Source organism: Gavialis gangeticus, unplaced genomic scaffold (assembly GCF_001723915.1).
Source record: "Gavialis gangeticus isolate Ggan-Ray unplaced genomic scaffold, GavGan_comp1, whole genome shotgun sequence".
Classification (NCBI taxonomy): Eukaryota; Metazoa; Chordata; order Crocodylia; family Gavialidae; genus Gavialis; species Gavialis gangeticus.
In genome coordinates, this window is record NW_017729019.1 from 6090729 (window position 1) to 6102701 (window position 11973).

Genomic DNA, 11973 nt, shown 5'->3' on the forward strand with positions numbered 1-11973 from the left:
AAGCCAGGATGAAGTACAGAAAAGCCTGCAATTGTTCCTATTCTACCACTAAACTGAGAAGGCACGAGTTGTGACCATCTTACCCCTTTCGCCAGCAACGCATGGACTATGAGCAAGTCAGAACGACTGCAGGGGATCTGAAAATGTTGTTAGGCAAAAATGGGATACTGTCAATTTAAAAACCTGAATGTGCATTTACTAGATTATTTTCTGAACAACCCCTGAGGTTATTTAAATGAGAAAATGAACTTGCAAAACCTAAACTGAACTCTGCTGTTGTTTAGTTTAGTTGCATTTCGCTTACCTTGGACAATGGAGTCGGATCACCCAGCTCTGAATCCCCTGTGGTTAATGAACCTGATTCTTCCCTCACTTGCTTTGGTGAAACCTCAGTTATCCACCATTTACAGCAGTGGAAGAGAGCCAGTATATGCACCCACTAAGCTTTCAATCCTCTGCACAGGGCTGAATTGCATGAAAGGAGAATAAGGCTGGTTATTTCCACTGCTCATTTAGTATGAATTCAGCCCACTGGGAATGTTGTATCTTCGTAGTCGAACCCCAAGGGGAAGGTTTCTACTGGCCAGAGCCTCTGCTGGTATGAGTCAGTATAGCTTAATTGACCTGAGCAGAGTTTACATCAGCTAAGGATGTTAATCAATCATTTGGTCTCGTGAGGCAGGGGCCTCATCTTCTGTCATCCCCTGTGTAAATAACTGGAAGACCTGGAGTCCTTCACTCTATCACAACTCACTTTGGTATTTTGTTTTTGTCACATGTCTTCATATTCAGCTAAGCATAACCAGTATTATTATTGCTCCATACACAGTGAAATTAATTGGCAATATTCAGCTTAAAGAACCCCTCCGCCCTGAAACCACACAAAAATCTTCACATAAGCTGTGACTGATTTAGCAAGGTATGGAAGAGTTTGCTTAACTTGAAGCGTAAGAGCAGAGTTAAGCAGGTGCTTAAGAGCCGTGCTGTCCTGAATTAGGGTCACGGTTACCAACCATCTTGAAACTCAACGACAGAGCCTCAGCCATAAAGTACCAAATGTGATCATTTTAAAAAACAGACAAATACACAAAATAACCTATGGGAAAACGTTATCAAGCAAAAGGCCAGCCCGCAGATTCATCTCAGTTTCAACGGCCTGCACAAGTTTCTGGGAATAAACTCTTGCTGCCAAAGTTCCACGTTTTAGTCTTTGAACAGAAAATGTTTGAAGCCTTTAACTGCAACCCAGTGAGAGAAAGGCAGTCTCTTCTTCCCAAGACAGCAGAGCATCCCAGGTTCTTCACAGTGACTCACAGCATCTCTCTGACGCTGCGTGTTTCCACATTGTAGACACGGTGCAATAGAGTCCTTAGGGCGATACCTCCACCACATCCTCCTTGAAATCCAGTCCCTCCTGTTCCTCACTTTCCAGCTGTTCCAGCTTGCTGGATTTCTCATGTATTATCTCCCCAGGTGTTTTCAAAAATCTGGAAATAAAAAAAAAAAAGAACATGCCACAGAATGAGTGAGGCCAGGTAGGGACCTGTCCCGAAGCCCAATGTAGTCTTTCCATTGATTTCAGTGGGTTTTGGAAGAAGCTGTACAAAGTTGAGCTCCTCCCAGAAGATACTCAACACTTCACACCACGGGTGGGCAAAATGCGGCCTGCGGGCCAGATGTGACCCGCCAGGCCATTCTGTCCAACCTGCAGGGCCCCTAAAATATTTAGAAAATTAATATTTATCTGCCCCTGGCTGCCTGTCATGCAGCCCTCGATGGCTTGCCAAAACTCAGTATGCGGATCTCCGCCCAAAATAATTGCTCACCCCTGCTTTACACCTTGCTTGTATTTGCATGGGGCTCATTGCTTTTGTTGTTTCAAAGGGATGGTAGTTTTTTGCAGGGCTGAGCCCATGGGACTGGGCTCTATAGGGATCAAAACCTGAACCACTTATCCAAAACCTGGAGGCTTTTGCAATTTGTACAAAACAGACCCTCAGTTGAACCCAGCCCAGGTTTTGTCTTTGCAGGAAAATAGATAAATAAAACAACTGCCATCGTGTTGGGTTTGCAAACCCCAACGTCATGCTGACTACTGACTTCTGCTTTCAGATACATGCATTGGACTTCACTGGAATTCAGATGTGCATAAGACCTGAAGTCAGGCCTGCGAACTGGGTTCTGAGCTCAGCAGAGATCAGTCTAAGCCTCTGTTTTTGTACCCTAAGTCCAGTGGCAGCAACAGCCATCAATCTTGTGTCCCCTCTAAGTCTGCAATGTGGGGCTGACACCTCGTTTGCCCACCCCTACTTATACTACTGGATCTCAGTTGCAGCAGTATAAATCCAGCCCAATTCCATCTGCTCCAGCAGAGCTAATTCAGACACAAGACAGTATAACCAAGACCATCGTTTTATTCTGCACGTCTGAGGAGGTTTCAGAAGTAATGAGGTGAAGCTCAGGACAAGGTGCAGAACGTCTGGAAGCTGATACTAACTTTCCTCTGTCCTGGCCAAATCTCCCTTGTGAGGTCATTTGTGCCACCTGAGTTCTCTCACCTGAATAACAGCTTTTGGCCTGGTTCCTTTTTGATGATGTTGAGTTTGTAATAATGCCTTAAGGCTCTCGACATTTTTTCATATGTCATGTTCATGCGGTTCTGTGAAGATAAAAGACAAAGGCCTTCTTAAAGCATGCTCAGTCAAGTTGGTCTTGAGCTATGACGTGAACCTTTAAACAGTATCACGCAGAGATACTGGATGTCCTGAACAGGAGAGTGCCAATGAAACCAGCCAATCAGAAGCCAGGCTTACCAGTTACACCAAAGAGAAGGATGATGGACAACATAACATAACCCAGCTTGCATCAAAAACCTAGAGGCACATGCAGTTAACAGGTCCTTGTGAATGCTCAGAGCTTTTAGAAACAATTTTTGTGGGACAGTTTTTAAGGAAAGCTTTACAGTCCACCAAGACATTGGTAGACTTAGCACTGTTCTTCATCATCATTGTCATTCTAGTACCTGGGAGCCCTAGCCACAGACCAAGCCAGGGACTGTGGACACAGGAGAAAAAGACAATCCCTGGCCTAGAGAGGTTATAGTGCAGTAGTTTCTATTTGGTACTGCTGGAATGTCTGCACTCGCCCCATTATTTTGGGGCTCTCTTTAATATAGGCATACTTTCCAATTCCTTTTAGCAAGGAAGAATTTACGGACTGATTTCACCAGGGGCTGAATCCCTTCAGCTCCCATTTATTTCAGTTCAAAGCTGGTCACAGAATACACCATAAAGAGAGCATTGTGCTGCCCAGTTAAGAACATGGGCTCCCACGAGTCAAGGGATGACAAAGCCATGCTGACCCAGACATACCTTATGGTTCCCCCAGAGCCTGGCAAGTCCGTTAGGATCGACAACCCGAAAGACCTTGGCTTCCTTATCTTCCCATTTGATGTATGGTTCGTACCGGCTGTCAGACAGCAGCTGATAGACATAGTCCCAGAGTAACCTGCAGTCTGCACAGGAACACAGAGAAAGGCATTCAGCTTTCATCAGAATGTGTCCCCACAAACCACAGCCAAGCAGCAGGCTGTGTGTGTTAGTAACAATAATACCGACCTCTTACCATTAAATCAGTAGATCTCAGCGTGCTTTAGAAAGGGTATCAATATCTATATCCCTAACTTGCAATGGGGAAACTAAGGCACGGAGGCACCCACACTGAACTTTTGAAGCCTGAAACATGTATGCTTGGCCAGAGGGAGTGTATAACACACAGCTGCTCAACGGAGTGCTCTGTCCTGATCTGGGAAAAGGCTGATGAGCTTGCCAACATAGCCAGCAGAACCAGACTTTAGCTCACATGGTAGAGGCTAATGCTTTCAAAATCAGAGGTCCAGGGGTCAACTGTAACCCCCAGAAGTTCAGACAGCTGCCATTTCCCTCTGCAGAGCACTGCAGCACATCACAGACATATGCATTGTGCTGTCTTCCAGAGATCTTACTTTGGGTCTTCCTTGTTGCTTTCCTTGGTGTAAAATAAAAGTTCTTTTCTATTGAAAATGCTGTGCTTCGGGGGCAAAGAGTCCTAACAGGGCCCATCTCTGTGTTGGGGAAATACGATGGAGTCTTCAAGAAAGTCCTCCATGGCTGCTCTCCATGCATGGCGGACTTCGACAGGTGGATGTAGAACCAGACTCACCAAGGAGTTTTCAATGAACAGATGTCAAGTTTCCACTGACATCTCTAGCCGGTACCCCCATGTTTACCTCCACCCCCACAGGAGTTTCATTTCTCAGGCAGAGCTGCTTTCCACACCATAGGACTTCGTGCTCACCTGCAATTTTACCATCAACTGGGGCTGGTGGGGGAGCAGGAAAAGAACAGATGACCTCTGGCCTACAGCTGACTTCTGAGCCATGATGAGAGAGATTAAGTGGCTCCTCTCTGAAGAAGGCCTTTCTGGGAGACCTGGGCTGTTCTCTGTGGCTTGGACATGTCGTTAGCAATGAAGAGACCCTTCCTGGGGAGGCTTCTAACCTGCAGTTCATACCTGCAAGGAAGCCCAAGGCAACGTTATTTCCAAAAAAGGCCCTCTACATTTTTTTTAATCCATGTTTAAGCAACAGAGAGAGAACAGACAAACCAGGATGGGTTTATTGGGTAAAGCCTATATCCCAGGAGCGGGCAATTATTTTGAGCGGAGGGCCGCTTACTGAGTTTTGGCAAGCGATCAAGGGCTGCATGACAGGCAGCCAGGGGCAGATAAATATTAGTTTTCTACATTTTTTAGGGGCCCAGCGGGCGGGACAGAATGGCCTGGCGGGCCGCATCCGGCCCCCGGGCCACATTTTGCCCACCCTTGCTATATCCAGTGTCGGCTCCAGGAAGACGATGAATGCACTTGATCCTCTTGTCACTGATGCCAGCATAACCGCACTGATTCTAGTGGGTGTGAGTAGAGGATCAAGACCACTGGGTTTTCCCAGGGAAGGGGAACTCTTTGGGATGGAACAGCAGAGGGAACTGTAGGAGCAATGAGGGACATTACGGAGCTACTAACTGGGAGAGGACACATGGATGGGTCACTAGGGGAGAGAGGGAAAGGAGTGTCAGATCAGCAGCGCAGACCAGGGAGAGAGGAGAGCCTGAGGCTGTCCCCAGATATTTAAGTCTGGTGCCCAGAACATGAGGCGTGATCACCTTAAACATAAATGGGCCAGTGAGACGTCTCCTGGGTTGGTTTCCAAACCTCACCTACCCATTCAATGCTTATAAATGGGCATCATACCTCCCACAGTGCTGTGCATATCCATGTGTTTTGCATCCTGAAAGGGTGAATTAAACAATGGGCTGCACACAAGGGCTCGCCGCTGGATTTTGATGTACTGGAGTAACTCGTATAAAACGTCGCCTGTGCAGGGAGAAAGAAAATGAGCACCCCTGGACTGAGGTCTGGCCATGTTCTCAGTCACCACAGCCCAAAGAAAGAGGAGACCCACTCAATGGACTACCCAAGGGAAGCTGACAACAGTCCTTCAGCCTTGTGTTATCCAAAACCATGGGGGAACTGCTGCCCAATCCTAGTTTAGAAGCAAGACTTTTGTGAAAGAGCCCCAGTTGAAGAGGATAACCTGGTATCTGACTACATGCAGGTTCAGGGACCAAACAAAATGTCGCTCAACTTTGGTGCTACCTATGAGGTGCTATTGTAAAGTGAACAATAAGAAAGGAGCTACAACTTTCAAATGAAGGAGGTTTTTCCACTTGCTGCAACATAATCCCAGCTTATCTCCCCCATTGATCTATTTATTTCATGCCCAGCACCTTGCATCCCAACGAACTTCAAACCTCTAACAAGTCCAGGCACAAATCACACCCCTGAAACTGCAACCACCTCTGGGGTGGAACACAACGGCTGTTTCTAAGAGTGTGTGTCCACTTTCCAATATTCCTTTAGCCCTGGGAATGAAGGGGCTTCTTGAACCTGACTGAAACTGCAGGGAAATATGGTTATATGTGTAATAGAGCATGGGATGAGATCCAGAACAGGAGTGGACACTCATACAGATGTGTATTGGATGGGAAGCCCTCTTGCACTGGGGTGTGAGCTAAACCAAAAGACCAACCTTGTGGAAGCAAATCCAGGACACGGCCCTAGACACTTCGTAGACCTCCAGAACCAGAAGTTATCTGCACCCTTATAGTTGCACTTCACACAGCTGTTTCAGTGTGGCATTGCATCCAAGAAAATCAGCTGTGCCGGGAGGCAGAGCTAATAAATGCAGACACTGCTCTGGTTTGGAGGTGGTACTATAGGCTGGAGCTGATCTGGGACTGATTCCTCAAACTGAAGACAAATGCTCCTTTTCAAAGAGAATGTCGAGACACAAGGCCACAAGACCTGGGACAGCTGGTCATTTAAGTTGACCGGGGTTAGGATAGACCTCCGTCTGCAGGCAGGCTATCCCATAACTCCCCACTGCAGGAATCTGACTCCTTCCCCCAGAAGCGGTAGTGCTGGATGCTGCCCTAGGCAGGAGACTGACTGAATGCACTGTGTGCCTGATCTAGTTTGGCAATTTCTACAATCCTGCCTGGCTTGAATGAACACTGAGTTGGGAAGGGAGCCACGGGAATGCTCCCAGCACCATCACCCCTTCTCCCTGTGGCAGGATCTTGATGCCTACTGATACTATTACCCGTCTTCCTCTAGCATCAGGATGCTCCAGATGAAACTCAATAATGCTAGATTGCATGGGCCCAGAGGTTATCACTGCTCCAAAGAGTCTACATTGGCTCCATGCATAAGGGAGGTGATAATTATTCTGCCCTCACCTGTCTTGCTCTTTTAGTCCATGTCTACTTTGCAGATTTCTGCCGGTAGAGCTCTTGGAAAGACGCACAGCCATGTTGGCAGAAACCGTTAGTGTGGACGCAGTCATATAGTATCAGCCAAACAGGGCTGTCACTGGGACAGGTGGGAGGGGAAGTGATTGACTTGGGTAATTTAGCAAGTCCCTGACAGAGCTACACCCAAGCCCCTTGAATCATAGCCCACTGGACACACGGCACAGCACAGGGGAGCCAGGCTATTAAATCTCTCATTCGTTTCCTCTAACCTGAGCTAGGAGCCCTGTATCTGAAATCATCCTTGGTGAGAATGCAGAGGGCTTTTCCATTCATTTCAAACTTGCTTTCATCTGTTGGCCGGAGGGAATATTCTTTCTCGGCCCACCTTAACCAATGGATCACATCATCTTTGCTCCAGAGCGAGGGCTGGATTCCTGAAACCAGCAGAGAACAATCTTTGAAATAAAAGGGGACAAGAGGAGACACCAGCCTTCTCCATCAGCACATTTTCCTTCTAAAAGACCAGACTGATCATTAAAGTGAGTCAAAGGGCAATGAGAAAATAAACAGAAGAAATACTGGTCTGTGGTATCGTCCAGTGGCTTGTTCTCATGCCTCTGGCTGGGATTGCCCATGCAGTCTAAGGAAATGAGGTGCCCAGTCTCAACGGCAGCCGCATGCCTAATTCTTTTACACCTGTCTGAAAATCCCAGCCGTTGGTCATAATTAGTACTAACTAATCCCAAAGCCTCCGACAGCCATCGCTGAATCTTCACGCTCCTGTGAGGCAAGAAAGTAGGATTAGCCATATGTAAAGGTGGGGACGTGAAATGATTTGTCCAAGGCTACAGACATATCAAAGACAGATCTGGGAAAACAGCAGAAGACCCCTAACTAGTCCCCGATTCTCGTCACCAGACTACACTCCCTCCCACAGCTAAGAATAAACCCAGTGACTCCTGACTCATTGCTGCCCAGTACAACCACTAGACCACAACCTTCCCCAGAAACAGTTAGAGTCCAGAAGTCCTGCATCACAACCTGCCACAGACACTGGCACATGCACTTGTCTATAATATATTCTCAGCAATGCATGGATTGAAAAAAAAATTTGAAAGCATCTGTCAGTAGCATTAACTCCATATTAAATGACATTATTTTTTCTTGTAAAACATGAAATAATCCACAAATCCAACCAGCTGTCAAATGTATCATCCTTTTTCTGGCTAATTAATATACTATCACAAGCTTAGGCTTGAAAATCTCTTTATATAAACTCCAAGGGTTGGGGTTTTTTTAACCCATGGATATTTGTGTTAACAGGCACAACAGTGCCACCACCTTCTTTTTCATCATCATATAGCTACATCTGTGCTCCCATCTGGGCCCAGCAGACACCGGATGAGAGCTCGGGTTCATGAATTCAGTTCTAAAAGCCCTGATTCAAGCCCCAATCTTGGCTAAAGTGGTAGCCATCAAACCTACCGACTAAAAAGAAGTGCTTTGCTCTAGGAGCAAACTGCTACTTAGTGCCAGGAGCAGTCCTGTCTCCTAATCAGCTGGAGCAGACAGCTTCTCCTCTATGCAGTTAGAAATTTCCTGGGACATGACTTCAGAACCAGGATACCAAAAAGCCTTGGAGCAAAGAAATGCTTCAATTGAAAGAGCTCCTAAAACAAACTCAGAAACCCCTGCGCATTAACCTTATATGTTAAACTGATGCCTTCTGTAGCCTTGAGAAAGGTGCTTTTCTAATCAGTAAAATGAAGATACGGTATTGATCAGTACTGACCCACTTCTAAGCTGTGCTGAGAAAATTAATCAGCCCATTCATGTTTGTGCAACGCATGCAAGGATAATGTGGTTCGTTCCCCTTGCTGTGGACTAGTCAGCTAAAGGGGAACAGCCTAGTACTACTATCTGTTGCTGGAATTACTCCTTTAGTGCAAGTGGCAGAGGCCTACAGTACAGCACTGAACAATGTGCACCAAGTTGGCTGTTAGAATCGTAGAAAAGTAAGGCTGAAAGCAACCTCAGGTCACATCTACTCCAGCGTCCTGCTCCACGTAGGATCATTCCTGTCTAAACCATCCTAAGCAAGTGTTAGTCCAACATGTTCTCAGAATCGCACAAACAACCCTCGTGCACACCTTCCAGGCATAATGCCCTAAACATCAACACACTTCGGCTTGCTCAAGGTAAAGCCGTGGGACGAGGGCACTGTCAGTGTCCTGCCAAGGCAAGGACAGGAAGTGGTTTGTTAAAATATGCCCAAGAAATCCAAGGAAGAAGCATATGCACACTGCTTTGAAGAGGTATAAAGTACCACCTAAGCACAAGAAAATCTGCAAGGCTGTCAGCATTGCACCATCTACTCACTGAGCCTGCCTGGCAACTTGAAGATTTCTCCCTCCGTGATGGGCTGCAGCGAGGTCACACATTTGGGCTGTGATTGCAGTGGCATATTAGCTGCTGGTACCGGGCTTGAAGAAGGATCAACCATCACTTCACCCTGGGGAAACAGATCAAAATGGCAAATAAGAACCAGTCCTGCAGTGTAGGTTTGCGAAGCAAAATGACAGTGTGATTGTATCACAGGTAGCCACAGCAGTGCTAGCGTTGATCTTCATAGTCTGCGTAACAGCACTGGTAAATATGAAGTGACCTGAGTTAGCAACCAGACCATCAGCTTACTATGGATCCCGGATACATTCACCCAGGGATGCCTACCCAGGCTACAATCACACCTTCGCTTTGCTACCGAGACATCTCCACATGTGCAGCCGATGGCTGCCTGTCAAGGGCACGCGTTTGGAGCAAAGCACAAATAGTAGCATTATCCATTTACAAGAAGTTCCAGTCTGATTCGTAGTTTGACGGCAGCACTGAGGGAAAGCCCATTGCAGGAAGTTGTGTTGATGACTCAAGTCAGGGTGCTCATCCTTCTGCGTCAAAACTGCAACCAGCTCCCCAACACGACGATTCAAAGAGCTTTGTGTTCCTGGAAGTATCACTTTGACGCCAAGGCATAAAGCTGAAGTGCTAACCACAGGTGATGGTTAACGATTCCCTTTCATTTTCTACCAGGGCAGCACGGTACGAGATTTTATCAGGTGTACCAAACAGAAGTCATTCTTGGATAACTACATTACCCACTTCATTTCTCCCCACGCTTTCGAACAGGATTGGGGGTGGTGCTTCAGCTCCTCTCCTAAACACAGCCACCATGCTTGCCCCCCAGACACGGGAGAACTGATCTTTGTTTGCAGAGCACTTCCAGGGAACGAGGCTGTACCTACTCCTCCACCTAGGAGACATCATGATGTGGGCAGGGCATGAGTCTAATCCTCCAGAGATGCAAGTGCAGTTCCCAGGCTAGCTGCAAGCTTCCTCTGTGATCAGTTTGCTCACCCTTGTTCCCCAGTTCTCTAGCCACAAAAATGAAGGATAGCCCTTTCCTACCTCTGAGTGCTGGGAAGGTAAATTCTGCCAGTGGCTGAGATGCTCCAATACTATAATGAGGAGCGCTTCTACTACTATCTGCGTAAAGTTGCCTCCTTGGTGATTGCAGCATAAATGGAAGTTCCTGTCCCACACACTTACCTGTCATCAAAATCTCTGATCACATCACTAGCTCAGACCTATCCCCGCTGCACTCATGTGAAGCAACAACTACTCCCATTTCCAATGGAGGACTCGCACGCGCGGGTAAGTCCGCACAGCAGAACGAAGGCGTAGCATGTACCAACATATACCTGAGCTAGCTTTTTTGTCTAGCTAGTACAGGTAACAACAGCAGTGAGCATGAAACAGCCTGGGCTTTCTTGTGCACGCGCTTGGTCTCGTGGCACAAGCCCGCTGGGGACCCAGGAGCACCGGGCTGTTGATCGGCTCTGCTGAAACTCATGTTGCTGCGTCCTCCCAGGGTCGTGGAAAACCACATATGTTTCTTCAGGACAATATATCTGAAATGCAGACCTCCAAAACTCTTGGTTCAGAGATAATACCTTTTATGAGCCCAACTAAGAAATGGCAACAACAACAGAGAGAGAGAGAGAGAGAGAGATACATATTGTGATTTCTTAGTCCATCTAATAAAAGGGATCATCTCTGTTCTCATCATCAAGAGTTCTGGAGTTTTGCATTTCTTTTGGTCTCAGACCAACACAGATAACCAAATACATCCCTGAAACACAGACAATATATATTGCACCTATGGAGCCCATGCCTGAGATCAAAGCCTGGTTTCAGCTAAAGTAAATGGAGCATCACGCGAGAGCCACCAGCAATGTGAATATTGTACGTGCTCTGCCCATCTCTCCTGGGCTCAGCATTTTGAATAGTGTTCATGAGAAGCAAGCAACGGTTTACATTTTCACTAGGATACACGTAAGAGTTGGCTTTGTAGCATGGCTGTGAGTTGTGAAGTGGGAAGACTAGTAGTCTACGCAGGCGCACAGGTCTTTAGCTCCTCGCCTTAATCTGGTCAAGCTAAAAAGGAAGCCTGCCAAAAATGATTTACTTGGTCATTGGATCATTCCAAAATTCATCTCCGAAGTTTTTTTTCCCCAGCAAAAGTTCCACCGTGACCGCCTTTATCGGCAGGAACATCACCACTGATTTATACCAACTCGGCTTTGGAAAAAGCAGCAAAAATTGCTGTGAAAAAGGATATGAACTTTTTTAGGAGACAGTCCGGGTTTGAACTCTTAACTCCCTCTTTATAGTGTGTTTCAGATTCACTCTGAGCAACAAACTACAGGAAAAATAAAAGTGAAAGGAGTTAGCAGTATGTATCTTATACATTTCTTTTCAGAAAAGGCGCTTCGTGGTTTATTCTTCTCCCCCTGGCTCAACTGCAAGGTCTACCTGGGGGCTGGGGGGCAGACGCTTTGCCCGAGGGCAGAGCTTGTTGCAAGGGAAGAAAACACGATTCTCCCCTTCCAGATTCCTTCTTCCCTCCCGCGCCCGCCTGACGCGGAAACCCTCTGGGTAGCGCTGCATTTCCTTATTTCTCAGGGCTCCGCGTGGATGGCCGTTCCCGACGCGAGCCCAGGGCAGCTCCGGGAGCCTGCCAGCCCGGGCAGAGGAGCCCGCCTCGCCCCGGCCGTGCCTGGCACGG

General features: G+C 47.1%; 1 protein-coding gene across 4 annotated transcripts; it reads right to left on the reverse strand.

The window, feature by feature from the left end:
* Positions 1-793: 793 nt before the first annotated feature.
* Positions 794-11617, reverse strand: ETV7 (ETS variant 7). Of its 4 annotated transcripts, XM_019513902.1 has the most exons (8): positions 11531-11617; positions 9231-9363; positions 7121-7285; positions 5290-5412; positions 4336-4551; positions 3372-3514; positions 2559-2659; positions 794-1487 (listed from the first exon to the last, which is right to left on the reverse strand). In XM_019513902.1, exons 2-8 carry the CDS (start codon positions 9352-9354, stop codon positions 1370-1372), a joined length of 990 nt encoding a protein of 329 aa, XP_019369447.1. In that variant the 5' UTR covers positions 9355-9363; positions 11531-11617; the 3' UTR covers positions 794-1369. The 4 variants fall into 4 exon arrangements, with proteins under 4 accessions (XP_019369447.1, XP_019369446.1, XP_019369448.1 ...); XM_019513901.1 differs by lacking the exon at positions 11531-11617 and having other exon boundaries at positions 9231-10804; XM_019513903.1 differs by lacking the exons at positions 7121-7285; positions 11531-11617 and having other exon boundaries at positions 9231-10820.
* Positions 11618-11973: the final 356 nt, after the last annotated feature.